General features: G+C 32.8%; 1 protein-coding gene across 1 annotated transcript; it reads left to right on the top strand.

Moving 5' to 3' along the window:
* Positions 1–6,559: 6,559 nt before the first annotated feature.
* Positions 6,560–9,065, top strand: LOC134250117 (alpha-(1,3)-fucosyltransferase fut-1-like). Its single transcript, XM_062732466.1, has 2 exons — positions 6,560–6,581; positions 7,980–9,065. The coding sequence occupies exon 2, from the start codon at positions 7,990–7,992 to the stop codon at positions 9,061–9,063; it is 1,074 nt and encodes a 357-aa protein (XP_062588450.1). The 5' UTR covers positions 6,560–6,581; positions 7,980–7,989; the 3' UTR covers positions 9,064–9,065.
* Positions 9,066–18,297: the final 9,232 nt, after the last annotated feature.

Genomic DNA, 18,297 nt, shown 5'->3' with positions numbered 1-18,297 from the left:
GTCTGTCTTTGTTTGTATGCAAATATTATAACTTCTCGATTGGTTAAATCCAGCTTTATGGCTTTTTTTGTTTCACATGTGTATTCCTTGTGACAAGTCCTTTATTTCTGTACCTGAAACTCGAGCTTTCGAACTTCACAAGTGTATATAATGCGATTTTAACACTTTTTCCTTTCCTTCGATTTGATCAAATTTGACCTTGGTCTTAGAGTTTGACCTATCTTTAAAAACTTGAACGTAGGACATATCTTTTGAACAGTCCAAATTACAATGCTTTCGTTTTTCACACATGTTTTATACGATAAGAACTTTTCTTTGGTACCATTAATTTTGACCTACCTTTGAAAATTTCTTCTTGGCCCTAAGGTTTGAACTGTTTGAGCTAGGGATTATATATATTTTATGTGCTTTTCTTGTACCATTGATTTTGATCTTAACCTTGGGATTTGACGCAATTTTACCTTTAACTTTGACCATTAAATAGTTTTTGAGCTTTCATATTTCTACAGGTATAATCAATAAGACGAGGCAATTTTTTGGTAACATTTTTTATAGTTGACCTTTGAATCAGAATTGGCAGTTGCATTTAAGAAATTTCAACCTTTGCTATATGCTGCCCTACGGGGTCATCAGTGTTTTACAAAACAGCTGGTCAGGTCACCGTAGGCAAATATTAATATCGACTAGTGATAACCATGTAGAATTTCTAATTCTTTTTTGCTTCAATTTTTATCTTTCTGCATGGGCAATCCCTCTATAATCGCCTGGGTATGATCGATTAAGCAAACATAGAGACAGACCCCAGTGTCAAACGGGTTAAAAACCGTCTAGACACACAATAAATACAAGTACGTCCTTTTTATTAATATTTGAAAGTTCCGACGCACAGAAATACATAAAAGCGGTACCAGGTTTGTTTACCTTCTCTCGATTCGGGTATAAAAAAAAAACCGTCTCTATGTAGTTGAGAATGAGATTTCCAAGAACATTTCAGATCAAATTTAAGCTGAATCTAAAATCTTTTTTTTCGAATTGCATGAAAATAATAGGTTCCTGGAGATTGGGTCATTTTTGGCCAGTTTTTCTGGCGATGTCAACCAAAAAAAGATGACCAATGAAATTATTTTTCTTTGTTTGGAAATACTCAATCTGTGGTATGCTTATCATAATATAAAGCTAAGCGAAATATCTATCACTGCAAGACAATGACGAAGATTCGTTGATGACATTACATTCAACACAACTCACTTTCTGCTAAATCGGATATTAGAAGAAATAGTCATTTACAAAAATTCAAATAGAGTCCGGGGTAGAAAAAAGCAATGCAATTCAGGAAATTAAAATTGTACAGATTCACTTACAGGACATTTTTAACCCAGTTTCAAAATATAAAGGAGTCAGATACATGCATGTGGTTAAAAAAGATTTTTTTTAAGATCACGGTGAATTTTTTTTATATAGAATGGATGACTGACGTGTACCATTTTTTTTTTTTGCAAGTATAATAAGAAACTGTTTCCATTGCCTTTCTATGGTGGCATATTTTGCCCCCAACATACGACAGTGTACAAGATAATTTATAATCTAAAAGTTAAGTTGGATTCTGCCTAAAATGTAAGAGTGGTTTGAGAAAGAAGATAATGTGTCAGGGGAACTTGAAGAGAGAGAACCAGGATATCAAAATTTACACCAAAACGTTATACAGAAGTGTGGATAAATTGATTTATAAAGAATTAAGTGGTGAAGTTTAACAATTTAGAATCAATTCTCGATCTATGGCAACCGAGATGCATGTAGCGCAAGGATAAGTGTCACCTGCATTGTCTAAACAGCAAGATCATTTATGAATTTGTCTTCTTTATGAGCTGACATACATACGAGGGCTGATCCAAAAGTAATGTCACAGTGCCTATATCTTTTATATTTAGCGTCATATTATCAAATATAATATACCAAAGATGCACATATATAAGTCTTATTAACATTGAAATTTTCATTTAATAATGTTTAATTTATTTTATAGATTTTAAAACCTAGAACATAGAGGGTGTCACCGCGTCACAACTAAACGTCACGTTTTATTGTGTATTTTTCTTAGAATGAAAAAAAAACAAATATATTTGAAAAAGTTCGAAAAAAGCGTTTAAACGCCCAATTATCTAATAAGATAAAACTCACGTCATGTTCTAGTTTTTAGTTGAAAATTAAATGACGACAATAGTTTTTGTGATCATACGCAATGTTGTTTTACTCTGTTGCATTAAACAAAGGAATTGTCGAGATGAAACAAAAAAAGCCGCGGACAAGCTGTATTTGCATTTTTGGTTCAAAATAGGGAAATCGTCAATAGAGAGTTAGACTCACAGAGGAAAGAATGTTAATAAGAGACTTCTTTATACATGGTTTCAGGAATTTTGGGTGGGTAATGGGTCATTGAATGATCAGCAGAGGACACGAAGACCGAAAGATGGGAGGTCGGACGGAAACGTGAAATGGTTTCTGACTTTGTCAAAAAAGAAAAAAGACGGTTAGAGCAACATGTGAAATTTTAAGTTTGTTTCATGCTACTGTTCAAAGAATTTTGACAGAGGACTTAAATATGAAAAGAGTGAGTGTACGAAGGGTACCAACAATTCTTAAAGAAAATGAATTTGTTAACGTATTCGTTAATCTCAAGTATTGAAACTAAGAGGAAACATTTAAAAGTACATGTATGACGGTGCGTATCCGTCATATGACGTTATTTTGGTGCGGCGACTTCCATAAACTTACGTTGTATATTATCCGATATTTTGGAAAGTATAAATCATATTACATTGAATTTTTAAAGTATAATTTGAAATAAATATAGCTTCCATCATTTATAATTTTGTTGATTTACGTCAGCTTTTATCAATGTTATCAAAATTGTTACATTACTTTTGGATCAACCCTCGTATTTAAATCGGATCAATATGAGGGGTATTCTGTATCACATACCGCTAAAATGTAGATATCTGTTTAAAGACACGTTACTACCAATTTAGGAGGAAAGACATCAAACCCTGGTAATCTATATACAAACTGTACATGTAAATAATTTAAATGATGGTCTCCATTGCAACTAATTAAAACAGATGTTAGCATATTTTGATTGTTTTATAGTAATAAAATCGTATGGGAATGTATTTATTTCCATATACTCCCCATAAATATTATGACAAATTCTATATAAATGAATTTTTTTCATCAAGCTACCTATGCTAGGTCGCCATAGATAAACATTTTCTTCCTCATTCCTTCATGTACATGTATATATTTATATCTTATCAGGTTAAATTTTTTTTTTAGGAACAAGGACTTTGTACAGTTGCTATCGATATAGATAACTCCGAGGTATTATTTGTCTTGCCAATAAGGAGGCCCCGATGTGAAACATTTTGTATAATTAAAGAAACAAGTATAGACAAAAACAATAAACACACGTCCTTACTTTTCCTAGTAACATGGTACATGTATCTCTGTTTTCTTATAAAACCTCAAATATTATAAACGAATTAAATATACATGTAAAAGCTTCACGAACAAAATTGAATATTAACATTTTGAATACTTAAATAAATTCTCTTTGGCAAATATTTTGTGATTTTGTGATAATATTAATTGTATACCATAAAAAAAACAAAGTTAATCAATTATCTGACTACCGCCTGAAACGTCAGGACAATGTTATTTCAAGCTTAAGAAGAAGAATTAGACATTCAAGGTTTAACCATTCATTTTTACTGAATGGGGATAATCAACCTGAATGCATATCTTGTGACTAAATAATGCAATAACTGTAATGTAAAGCATATACTTACAGAATTTTATAGAATGACAAACAGAGAAGATACTAATGATCCATTAGTCTGAGAAAAAAAAACCCAAGTTTTTAGGAATTATCTTATGATAAAAATATCAATATGTGGGATTTTAAACCCCATTATAAAGAAATGTGGGAGAAAAAAAAACCCACGTGACAATGTTAGCAACATATGGGTTTTAAAAATCTACATTGATTTTCATATTATATATAAACTTTTATATTTTATATATTTTGATTTTGTTTTAAATCCCATAGGGTTTCTGTGGGGTTTTCAATGGGGTAATTTTAAGTACATGTTTCCCCATGGTTTTTTTTTATTTTTGTCATTAAATACTTCAAAACTTGCATAAGATGTTGCATTTTTTTTATTTCAGAAATGCATTTAAGAAGAAAAACCCCATTAAAAAAATCCCAAGCGAATAGCTTTAAAGGAAAAGGGTGCGCAAGTTCGGAAAAATGTCCATTCCGAAGTTGTCCGTCACACTGTTATTTAATTTAAACATTAAATGAAATAGTTTTGATAATAAGATGGGTTTTTTGCCAAACATTATTTAAACTAAAATAATGGATAAACACGTATTCATTGAAGGGCGTTTGTCCTCCCAATATTCCACACATCTTTCCGTAGTAGTTATAGACAAATAAAGGTTTCGTTATAGGGTATCAATAAAATTTGGTACAGAAAGAAGTCACGCTTTTTCAGGTAAGTTAAAAAAAATCTCTATAAAAACAAAATTCTTTCCATTTAGTAGGTATTACGGACGTAACGACGTGATATTAGAAAAAAAAATACATAAATGTGAATTTCAACAACCTATTTTGGCAGAATTATTTTTATGGCAGTCCTAGTGATCTTGTTATGCTATTGCTGCTGTTGAAATATAACAAAGACAATGAATATTAAGTGAAAATTGTCCTCTATTATTGGACAATAAATACAAATATAGTTTAGGGGAGATTACTAGGATACTTCCTTAGTACAAAGAACGATAAAATTGGCAATGGCATCTCCCCTGTTGCAAACAATCATCAGTCTGGCAAAAATATTTTGACAAATAAAAAGCGCATAAACCACGAAGTTGTCAAAACAAAAAGCTGCCAATATTTTGACAAAAATAAACTACATAAACCATAAAGTTGACGAAACAAAAAGTTGCCACATGACAAGTACAATGTTAGACGGCACAAGCATAAATAACATGATAAACAAACTACAAATATAAATGGACTACAATGTAATATGTTCTAATCATAGAGTATGAAGGGGGATGGAGGGTGGGTAAAATTTTCAAAACAATTTTGTTAACTTATTTAAGGTATTCAATCTCTAATAACAACAGATTCAATGAAATTGAATACATAGCAAATGTGTAAATGTTAAATACTCTGTACATTTAGACATAAATCCCATTTATTACTAGTAGCATTTAGGGTGGAATGTGTCCTAATTTATGACCTTGAATTTTGGTAAGAGTTATCTCCCTCTATTTTTAATTAATAAAAAATCAATGTTAAAGAAACATTATCAGGGCAAAAATTATTTAAATTGTCATTCTATTTCTAATGTTTCAATGCATCTTTCCACCGAAGTATTTAATGATATTGTTTGAATTTTCATTTAAAAAAAATGCTTTTCCTCATAGACTTTAATGCAATCTTTAAATAATTAATGCTTAGTGACATTTTTGAAACTTTCTCGCGGGCAGTCCTTATCCTTTTTCTTCTATGAAATGCTTTAATTTAATATCAGCATATTACATTTATGTACTTGATGGACATTTAAGGGTAGAAAATTTGGTGCTCTTAGGTATGCAAATCCTCAAGCTTCTAAATCAGAGAAAAGACGATATCTTGTGTCATGTGATTTGAGTACGTATAATAAAAACTATTTTCTCAAGGGGAACGCTAATAACACAATAAGACTGAAACAAAAAATGAGACTTTTATCAATCATATTTCACATAAAGCTATTATTTACAGTAATGCTGTATTATGTAATCATAGTGATCTGGCTTGGCTATCACTGTAGTTGAAATATTATAACACAGACAATGTATATTGAGTGAGAATTGTCATTTATTAAAAATTACAATAAATATATAACACAAATATAGTTAATTATGGGGGGATCACCAGGATATTTCCTTAGTACAAAGAACAATAAAATTGGCAATGGTACATGTATCTCCACTGTTGCAAACAATCACCTGTTTGGCAAAAAAAATTGACAAATAAAACGTACATTAACCACAAACTTGTCAAAAAATGCTGCCATCAAAAGCAAACTGCTATGAAAATCTGTTTGCAAAAAAGTTATTTACTCTCTCAGCTTTATCTAGCAGTCTTAGAAGTATATTCAATGCTCTTCGTTTTGGGGAGTTTTGCTGCACTTCCGATATTCTGTCATATTGTTCTATAAAAGATATCATCTTAAAAATCCTGTCACACTCTGACAGACTGTCACAGAAGATCACTTTTTTAATTAAAGAATTTAAAGTATCTAACAAACAATCGTATGAAAATTTGATTTCATCATTGAAAATCTTCACTCTGGAGTATTACTTCAAATATAATTATTTTATTTCTTTGGAATGATACATAATTTTCGTTTTAAGAACTTCACAAACTCATTACCTTGCAAAGTGATAAATAACAGAACCCCCATCCCCAAGTGCAATCAAGATTTTAGATAATGCCTTTTTCAAATAATTTCAAATGACAATCCCAAGAACAGGTAGGCCATGTTTCTTTATTTTAACTTACTTTTTTTGTGATTTCAAGGGGAGGCTTTTGTTGTAAGAAATATAGAAGAAATGTTGAAGTCACTAATTATTAGAAACTGACGGATAAATTATTAAACATTGAAAGGTATGACAGCTTTAAAAATCAACCCATTTTCGTATGTCACGGAAAATAATCAGAACTGTTTCATTTATTATCCTTTTGTAGGATATTTTAAATTTGTTATGATTAAATAAAAAATTGTAAGTAAATTTTTTGCAGTGATATATAAAATAATCATAAAAAAGCTCTTAAAAAAACCAGCCCTGGTCATAACGATTACAATAAAAGTATAAATAATAAAATACATTTTATAAAGGAAAATTATATGAAAAAATCCCTTTCTTCTATCATTGATTTCAACATTAAAATCTTTTAACACAGTTGCATTGAATTGTTGAATTTCATAGATTACTGATTTATAAAAGTTTTGGGATTGTCTACAAACATAAATGTAAACTTTTTATTTTCAAATATGAACTGTTCTTACGAGTTTTGAATTTCTGATGGACTTTGAAAATGAAATAAATCACACATCTTTGAAAAAGAAAGTATTTTATGTGATAAACATGCATATGTACATGTACATTTAGTTAAAAATCTAAGGCTTTTACAACAATCAGAGGTTTATATAATATATCTTTACCATTTATAGCCGAAATGATTAATCCATGGATGATACATGTAGTTTTTTTGAAAGACCTTAATACAGAAGATGTAAAAGATGATAAAAACAAAATACTGGATGCCTAGATTGGAACATTTTTTACTTAATTCTTTTGGTTGTAAATTATAAGAATAAGGTATTTCTAAAATATTAAGAAATTGTTAACTTTCTGTGTTTACACAGAACACCCCTATGAGATTGAACAATGTATATACACTGATACAGGTTGTTTTACTCAGAAATGTGTTTTATGGCCTTTGTAGTAAGTTTCTGAGTTATTGAAGGTATTCATAAAAAGACAGAATTTTTTGAAAGCCTGGACCTCCCTTAATTAAAGGGTAAAAGGTCAAGCTTAGGTTTGCCAGCTTACATGTAATATATATTAATATAAAAATATACACGTGCTCTAAATATCAACAATACATGTACAGTATTAAGCTTAAAAGAGAAGCAAACGAACAAATACTAATATGACAGATTCTAATGACTAATTAAAACTTCATTAGCTAAAACATTTTCATTCTCCTACGAAATGACAGTGAACAGATTGTACACCATTAGATAGGATTAACAAAGTTGAGTATAAACATTCTGAAAACTTTTCAAAAATGTTCATAAAATTTCTTTTCATTGTACCAACTTCATAGTAGAAAAACAGTAAGATATCAGGAATACTTTTTTCAGGTTTCAAGAAATGGGAGTTTCCATTCGGATCTTCATTTTGTTAATCTTTATTGGATTAGCATTCCTCATAATCGAATTAGTATTTTACAAAATGGATGGACATCCTTTCCTTCCTTATAAAAGCTGTAATTTAGCCAACCACACGGAGTGGAGAATTTTGTGGTACAACATCCCGTCCTATTTAGAAAGTGCCTTCAATTATACAAAATTAAAAATGAGTGATAAACATCCAAATTGGATCTTTACACATAATATAACAGATTTATCTAAGAGTGATATAGTAATTTTTTCACATAACACTATGGATGAGATTCAACCAAATAAATCAAAGTGTCAAATTTGGATTTTGAACACAATGGAAACGGATATGTTCATGAAGAAATACTACAAGAAATGGAATAATAATCTAGATTGGTTGATGTCTTATCGCAGAGATTCAGACATATATCGACCTTATGGACTACTTAAGAAACGGACCTCCCTTTTGGTGAAGAATTACACGGAGATATTTCAGAAGAAGAAATATTTTGGTGTGTGGATGTCAGGGCATTGTCCAGTACCGTCTCGTCGTAAAGATTACATACTTGATTTAAAGAAATATATACAGGTCGATATGTTCGGTTCTTGCGGAAGTGCTGTTTGTCTTACTCGAAGTGCAGGACTAAACGAATGCTTGCGAAATTTTTCTCGTGACTATAAATTTTATTTTGCCTTTGAAAATAACATTTGTAAAGACTACACGACAGAAAAATTATTTAATGTATTTTTGGGTAATTTAGATGTTATTCCTGTAATTAATGGACCAAAAAATGCAGTGGAATACATACCTAACGGAACATTTATAAATGCATTAGATTTCCCTTCACCCAGGGCTCTTGCGGATAAACTGATAGAAATTGGCTCAAACGAGACTCTTTTTACGCATTATCTTCGAGAAAAAGACAAATACATAGAAGTTGGTTTAAATGAAATATTTCTACAATCAATGTTACTGATATTTGACAAAATTAATGATTCAAATGGAAGAATTATACGCCGCAAAGAAAGTATGGAAGAGCACTTCTTTCAGAGAGAAGGATGCTAATATTTTTTTTAGGTCACTTGAGTCACTCAGGTGACCTATTGCTATCCGTTTTCGTCCGTCGTCGTGTTAACATTTGAGCATTTTCAACTTCTTCTCTGAAACCACTGAACCTATTTCAACCAAAGTTGGTATACAACATATATGGGTAAAGGGGAACAAAAATCGTGAATTTTATGATCCCTGCCCCCCACCCCCTTGGGCCTGAGGGGTGGGGCCAAAACCACTAAAATTAATGAAATCTTTAAAAATCTTCTTCTTTACTCCTGGACATGAAGCAGGCAAACTGTTGATGTGTATGTAATGGGCATTGAGTCCTCTACCAAAATTGTGAAATTCATGTCATGTGAAAGTCAGGGGTTCTAGTGCTAGGGCGGGCCTCTATTGATTATATATTGAAAATGAATTAAATCTTTGAAAATCTTCTTCTCTGCTCCTGGGTATAAAATAAACTAATTAAGTACATAGTTATGATGAGCAAGATGGCCTCTACCAAAATTGTGAATTTTATGGCCCCAGGGTCAGGGGTTCTGTTGTTACGGCGGGGCTCTATTGATTATATATTGAAAATGCATTAAATCTTTGAAAATTATCTTCTCTGCTCTTGGGTATTAAATAGACTAAATAAGTACATAGTTATGATGAGCAATAGTGCCTCTACCAAAATTGTGAATTTTATGGCCCCAGGGTCAGGGGTTCTTGTGCTATGGCGGGGCTTTATTGATTATATAGTAAAAATGCATTAAATCTTAGAAAATCTTCTTCTCTGCTTCTGGGTACTAAAAAACTAATTACATGTAAGTACATAGTTATGATGAGGAAGAGTGCCTCTTCCAAAATTATGAATTTTATGGCCCCAAGGTTAGGGGTTCTGGTGTTAGGGCGGGGCTCTATTGATTATATAGTGAAAATTCAATTGATTATATAGTGACAATTCAAAATTGTCTTCTCTGCTTCTGGGTATTAAGTAAACTAACTTAGTATATAGTTATAATGCCACATTCTGAATTTCATGACCCTTATTTCAGGGTTTTGCCATTTGGTGTAAGGGGGGTGGGGCTCTTTTGATTATATATTGAAAATCTTTGAAAATCGTTTTCTTTGCTCCTGGATATTATGCTAATGATCCAAGTTTATATATTTATGATGAAGTTAGGTGCATCTAGCAAAATGGTTAATTTCCTGCCCTCTGGGTCAGAGGTATCGAGGGGGGTGGTACATAGTCTGAAATCTGCTCTTTGGTATCAATCAACCATTTATGATGAAATAAAATTTATGATAAAATTTCCAAATTTCCAAAATTTTGACATATGTAACCCCAGGGTCAGTGGTTCCTTCTGGGTGCACAACTGGGTATAAAGTGAAAGTGCATTTTCTCTTTGTTATTCTGATCTACCTCTTGGTATTAAGGAAATAGAGGAAGCATGCTTAGTTTATAATTATGATAAGCAATGGTGCCTCTTTCCAAATTTTCAGAATTTCATGGCCTCGGGTTTAAAACAACCAAATTCAATAGTTGGAAAGTTGTTACATGATACTCAGGTGTCCTATAAGGCCCATGGACCTATTGTTTTTTTTTTTTTTGGGGGGGGGGGGTCTTAAACCTTATTCATTCTCAGAAGTGGTGATCTGTCTGGGAAATTTTGGTGTGATCATTTCTAGCTCTATTTGGTCAGAGACCAGAGGAGCTTATGCAATGGTAATGCGTCTGTCGTCCGTCCGTCTGTCAGTCTGTCTGTAAACAATTTTTCAAAATGCTACTCCTCCTACAGTTTTGGTCTGATTTCAGTATACCTTGGCACACTAGTAGACTACACTAAGATACATAGTTCTGTTTATTAGCTCACCTGAGCCAAAGGCTCAAGCGAGCTTTTCTGATCACAATTTGTCCCTTGTCTGTCGTCGTTGTTGTAAACTTTTCACATTTTCGACTTCTTCTCAAGAACCGCTGGGCCAATTTCAACCAGTCTTGCCACAAAACATCCTTGGGTTAAGGGGGTTCAAATTTGTTCAAATGAAGGGCCACGCCTTGATTCAAGGGGAGATAATTGGGAATTAATGAAAATTTGGTGGGTTTTAAAAATCTTCTTCTCAAGAACCACTGTGCCAGGAAAGATGAAACCTATGGGAACACATCATGACAAAGCTATAATTGATTATATTTATATGGAAGCATCCTCAGGTAGTGTAGATTCAAGTTTGTTCAAATCATGACCCCCGGGGGTAGGGCGGGGCCACAATGGCCGACCAAAGTTTTACATAGAGATATATAGGAAAATTCTTTGAAAATCTTTAGAATAACAAAGGCCATAATTGATCATATTTATATGAAAGCATCCTCAGGGAGTGTAGATTCAAGTTTGTTCAAATCATGACCCCCCGGGGTAGGATGGGGCCAACATGGCCGACCAAAGATTACATAGAAATATATAGAAAAATTCTTTAAACATCTTCTCAAGAATGACAAAGAAAGCTTTAATTGATCATATTTATATGGAATCATCCTCAGGTAGTGAAGATTCAAGTTTGTTCAAATCATGACCCCCGGGGGTAGGGCGGGGCCACAATGGCCAACCACATTGTTACATAGAAATAATTATAGAAAAATTCTTTAAAAATCTTCTTCTCAAGAATGACAAGGAAAGCTATAATTGATTTTATTTATATGGAAGCATCCTCAGGTAGTGAAGATTCAAATTTGCTCAAATCATGACCCCCGGGGGTAGGGCGGAGCCACAATGGCCAACCAAAGTTTTACATAGAAATATATATAGGAAAATTCTTTTAAAAATCTTCTTCTCAAAAATGACAAAGCCATAATTGATTATATTTATATGGAAGCATCCTCAGGTAGTGTAGATTCAAATGTGTTCAAATCATGACCCCCGTGGGTAGGCCGTGGCCACAATGGCCGACTAAAGTTTAACATAGTAATATATAGGAAAATTATTTAAAAATCTTCTTCTCAAGAATGACAAAGAAAGCTTTAATTGATTATATTTGTATGGAAGCATCCTCAGGTAGTGAAGATTCAAGTTTGTTCAAATCATGACCCCCGGGGGTAGGGCGGGGCCACAATGGCTGACCAATGTTTTACAAAGAAATATATAGGAAAATTCTTTAAAAATCTTCTTCTGAAGAATGACAAAGCCATAATTGATTATATTTATATGGAAGCATCCTCAGGTAATGAAGATTCAAGTTTGTTCAAATCATGACCCCCAGGGGTAGGGCGGGGCCAAAATGGCTAATCAAAGTTTTACATAGACATATATAGGACAACTTTTTATAAAAATCATCTTATCAAGAATAGCACAGCCATTAGTGGGATGGGGCTACTTTTGGATTTAAACTATTCAATAATAAACCAATTTCTACTTTCTTCTAGCCACAGTCCTCAGGTGAGCGATGTGGCCCATGGGCCTCTTGTCGTTTTTTATTACGATGAACGGTGTTGCCGTGGTTACTTAAACTAGAAATTTCTGGTAAATACATGTACTTTTACAATGCTACCCCCCTACAGTTTTGGTCTGATTGCCACACAAGTAGACTACACTAAGATACATTATTCTGTTTATCGGTTTTTGATTGCGATGACTGTGTTGCCGTGGTTACTAAAAATAGAAATTTCTGTGAAATACTCCTCCCACAGTTTTGGTCTGATTATAATATAATTTGGCGTGCAAGTAAACTACACTGAGATACATAATTATCAGTTTTGTGGTTTTGATTTTGATAATTGATGTTGCCATGGTAACTAAAATTAAAATTTCTGTAAAATTTTATTAAAAGCTACTCCTACAGTTGTGGTCTTATTGCAATCTTTCCACAAAAAGAGACTTAAGCAAGGATCATATTTTTTTATTTATTGCTTTTGTAAAGTTTTAAGTCCCAGCTGCTACTTTTCTCCTCCTTTGTTATACGTACAAACCAGTAGAGCTACAGTCTCGAAATAGACTTCTGGTTTTATTTATCATTTCAAACATGACCCACATTTTCACCGTTACGACGGTATTAAGCATGTTAAAAGATGAAATTTGTAATAATTAAGTCTGCTTTAATTTCCATTAAAAGGCAATCTTTATTTACTTTATTTCATTTACGTGAATAAAAAATATCTCATTGTGAAAACAGTGCGATGCTTGGTAAAATTATAGCCAGAAATATACTAGTATTCTATTTCATCTTTATTTATTAGCAATCATCATGTAAACACATTTTTAGCTCACCTATGCCGACCCGAGGCTCCAGTTAGCTCTTCTGATCAAAATGTGTCCGTTTTCTTCCGCCGTTGTTGTTGGCGTCCTCGTAAACTTTTCACATTTTCATCTTCTTCTCAAGAACAACTGGGCCAATTTCAATCAAACTCCTGATTTGAACATATTTTACTGACAACATGTCAATGGGATTGGACACAAGTTCCAAAAACTTAGATAGTCCTCTCCCATACATAAAGTATCAAAAGCCATGCAATATTTACAAAGATTTACAATTTTTCAATTATATACATGAACGTAGAAGAACAAAAACAATAGGTATTATTGCCAAAAATATCAATTAATATTTGTTTATAATGACGACAATAAACATACATACATAGTTTCAAAAGAGGTCGTAAATACAAATAATTGTTTATTGAAACAACCAGTATCCCGAATAAAATTTTGAACAATACCAAATATTCTTTCATTTTCTTGCAAAGATAATGATTCATCTCCCCAAAGTAGTGTATGTACATTTAACATTTTTAACAAAAAGTAAACAATTCAACATTAAACTTCTAGATTCTAGATATTTTCCACACTCAAAGAAAAAATGATGACTATCCTTCTTATATCCACAAGAACAGTTTGGATTGTTATAATGTTGCATCTTTATAAGTTATAGTTTAAAATACAGTTGTTCCCTTAATTTTGTATATAACATGTTATGATACCTTTTTTCACATGACAGATACCTGGGAGGCTTGTCATCATTATTATTTAGTTTTCTTTAGAAAATTCCTATTGAGGTTATTTCCCTAATTTAGTTACTCAATGAATTCCATTTTCGTATAATATCGGGGACAAGAAGGATATGGATATAACGAACAGTATTCAATCTCAACGTCCATTAAACAATATACAAAATAAGAGCAGAGCAAACACGGACCTCCGAAACATCAGAGGTGGGATCAGGTGCCATGGAGGAGTGAGCATCCCCTGCCGACCGGTCACACCCGCCGTGTGCTCGTTGTCATCAGGAAATAACGGAAAAATCCGTCGACAATTCAGTGTAGAAATAATGGACTAACAATTGGTTTGAAAAACGTCAGTCAGCATTTGACTGAATGATAAATTGTATTTGCTGACAAGGTCATTGTATCGACCATAGAATTTACGAAATGATGACTTAAAACGAGACTGTTGATATTCTTGTTTCATCAACTTGCTTGTCAATAATTTACCTCGTTTAAGAAATTGTTCATACGTAGAGCATGCTCTTGCGTATCGAATCAACTGAGATATATATACTCCGTATGCAGGTGATGAAGGTATATTGCTGCATAAGTAAGGGAAGTTGACGATAGAAAAGTTAAAGGCATGACGTTTATCATAAAGCTTGGTTGTTAGATTACCATTAAAGTTTTTTCTAGTAAAATATCCGAATAAGAAACAGATGTGTCAGACTCTGTGGTATCTTGTATCTCAAGCTCACCAGGATATATCGTATCGACGTAGGAATGGAAATTATCGTTATTAATTGACAATACGTCGTCGATATATCTAAATGTCGAGTTGAAGGCCACAGCAAGTGTTTTCTTCACGCATAAGATTTTGCATAAATTCTGCTTCATATTAATATAAAAATAAGTCTGCTAATAACGGAGCGCAATTTGTACCCATGGGAATTCCAATAGATTGTTGGAATACCTGGTCTCCAAAAACCACATAGATATTGTCAATTAGAAACTCAAGCATCTTCTTGATGTCAACTTCAGAGTACTTATGTGTGCAATCAGAGTCTGTTTTAACAAAACAATTTTTCAAATGACCAATGACGAGGTAAGTAAATTTACGAGTTCCATTTTTGTTGAAGAAGCAGCTGTCAATGATATCAAAAGCCTGGATTTTAATTTGTCGTGGGGAATTGTTGTGTATAAAGTTGACCCAAGGTCATTTGGGGAAGTTCAAGGTCACTGGAAGAAAAATTTCAAAATTCATGTTTGATACATATCTTTTATGGATAAACTTGTTAGGTTCTCATTTCACACAAAGATTGCCCATGGCCCAAGGGTGTGTCATGACCTTGACTCAAGGTCATTTGGGGAAGTTCAAGGTCACTGGAAGAAAAATTTCATAATTCGTGTCCGGTCCATTTCTTTCTTATGGATAAACTTGGTAGGTTTTCATTTCACACAAAGATTGCCCATGATCCACGGGTGTGTCATGACCTTGACCCAAGGTCATTTGGAGAAGTTGAAGGTCACTGGTAGAAAAATTTAATAATTCGTGTCCGATCCATATCTCTCTTATGGATAAACTTGGTAGGTTCTCATTTCACACAAAGATTGCCCATGACCCAAGGTAATTTGGGGAAGTTCAAGGTCACTGGAAGAAAAAATTCATAATTCGTGTTTGATACATATCTTTATTATGGAAAAACTTACTTCTGAAAAACCCAGCGTGGGGTATTTTGTCCCGTTTGGACAGTTCTAGTTTCAAATTGTCCAAAAGTTCTTTAGAATTTTTAAGTATTCACATCTGATTTACAGCACTTCTTGAATATATAGTTGCACAGTACTCTTGAAGTTTTTCCTTCACTACTGTCAATATTTTAGTGAAAAGTAACGAAAGAGGCTTGGTTGAACATTTACTGGAACCTGCAATGTATCTTTGTTTGTAAGGATTCTTATGAAGTTTCGGAATCCAATATATATAAGGTAGTTCAAATTCATTTTGGCTCTGTGGAATATTAAAAGTATTCAAAACTGACAGGTGATTTTGAAGAATTTCTTCCTTAGAAAGAGAAGTATGAGTATAAGTAGGATTACCACTTGTAGAATTAAATCCAAGTTCTTCTAGAATGCAATTTATATAATGAGCCTTACAAACGAAAACAATGTTGTTACCTGCTTTGTCGGCAGGAACCAGTACGTACTGATCGTGTAATCTATCTAATTCTTTTTTCACTTCTGGTTTATTGAACACAGAAGGATAGATGATTTTCATTTTGCCCCTCATCTTTTAATACGTGACTTTAACATGGATCTAATACATTTAATCCATTCTGACAAGGTGTCAATGTCTTCTTTTTCATATCTGGCCCATCGTCTGGCGTAATTTTCAACAGAATCCATAATATTTATGAAATTCCGACGCCAGTTGAAGGATCGGGGTTCTCTATATTTAGGACCTTTTAAAATATGTGATCTAAGGTCCTCATTACGAACTATATTTACGTCAACTTTAGTAACGTGTCCAGCAGGACTATAGTTATAGGGCGAAGAAGAACAAGAACACGAAGGGGGATTGTTTTTCAGATAATCGATATCCAGGCCATGTAAAGTGTTTTTGTAATTGAAAAGTTTGGAAGCAATGGTCGATGTATATTTGTAGGAAATACAAGGTGTAGTCTTTAACCTGAAATATGGTGGAATACAAGACTGGACCCTTTAGTGACAAATGACTTATTGAATAATTCAAGCCTACATTTTGGCAAGAAATAATTACTTGAATTACGAGTATTATAATTTGAAACAGTGTTTCTAATTACTGAAATATTTTTTAGATAATCAGGAGCTAGTTTATTATGGATTTTAAACATTGTTAAAAGTTTAAATTTATCCCTTCTTATTATGAGAGGTTCCCATCTTGTTTCAAAATATAACGAGTTTCTTGATGTTAATACTGACAGATCTGTACGATTCTTGCAGCGGACAGTTGAACTAGTCTGGTCCTGATTTTTAAAATGAATGCTAGAAAAAACTTCTCAAGTCAAATAATTATTATTTGGTCCAGCATAGGTTTTTAACCTATTTCAAGTATGCTGAATCCGAAAAAAAATATGCTGGTCTTCATGAAAATGGCGTTAAAGAGGTCAAAATGGCGGACATCCAATTTTTCTAAATGAGTGAACATCCAGCTGAGTGTAATAAAACTATAAAAATTATAATAGAAATCTAACATTATTAGTTTGAATCAGAAAATTTAGTCTTTTCTACACTTATTTCGAATTTTCTCTGATTTTTTTGTCTATTGTTTCTATACTCTTCTTTGTTCAGGATTTTACATTTGCAAATATCCATACACTGCAGATTTGTATTTTCCCCTCTACATCTCACTATTCTACAATTGAATGATAGTGCAGCTGTAAGTTAAAAGTCAAATTGGCGATTCAAAATGATATTCATCTTTTTCTTCAAATTATTTAATTCTTAATGTCGTTTCCATAAGAGAAAGGATTTGTGAATATTTTACTGAGCATAGTACAACTATGTAAATTGACTATGGAACACTAATTTGATCACTTTAAATCGGAAAATTTAGTCGTTAAATTTGAAATGTGTTAATTAGCTCAAAATGGCAATTCAAATGACTTCTTATAAACTCGAATTTCGAAAAATACTCAAACGGCTTAATTGTGGTTCAATTTGCAGAAAATAAATAACAGTTTGTTTTTTTATTCATGAAATAATGTTCAAATATGCAATGAAATTTGGAGGATATTTTTGTAAATGACTTTTTTTATAACACAGAGAATGACCTTTCTACCCTAAAAGACAACAGATTTATACGAGGTCACAAGATAAAGAGCTACATGTCTTGAATATTAGAGATTTTTTATACCCCCCGCTTGAAAAGCGGGAGGGTATAGAGTAATCGATCCGTCCGTCCGTCTGTCTGTTACGCTTTGGGGTACCCATCTCATATCCGCAACTCCTCTCATACCACTGATTGAAATTTGATGAAACCTTCACAGAATCTTCATTTCATATTGCCATTGTGACCGCCTATTTTACTTAATGATCCGACACATATTGTGGGTTTCCCATAGCAAAACATGGATACTGTTCGTTTCATTCATATGGGAGACCGGTTATCATTTAGTCAGCTAATTGCTCTCAGTACCTCTAGTTCATTTTGCATATGGTTTTGAAAAACAAAAAAGACTTTTCACATTTGAAATGTGTTGTTCCTTGAATGTTGGTTGATTGACTGTATATTGTTTAATGCCGAGTCGGCAATTTTTCAGCCA

This window comes from Saccostrea cucullata, unplaced genomic scaffold (assembly GCF_032062105.1).
Source record: "Saccostrea cucullata isolate Sc308-1 unplaced genomic scaffold, CSIRO_AGI_Scuc_v1 ctg1204, whole genome shotgun sequence".
Taxonomy (NCBI): Eukaryota; Metazoa; Mollusca; class Bivalvia; order Ostreida; family Ostreidae; genus Saccostrea; species Saccostrea cuccullata.
Note: the sequence above shows the minus strand (reverse complement) of the source record. Positions and strands in the feature narration are given on the sequence as shown.

Bases quoted from the DNA above. Each gene is read 5' to 3' on its own strand.
- LOC134250117 (XM_062732466.1), top strand. From the start codon at position 7,990: ATGGGAGTTTCCATTCGGATCTTCATTTTGTTAATCTTTATTGGATTA.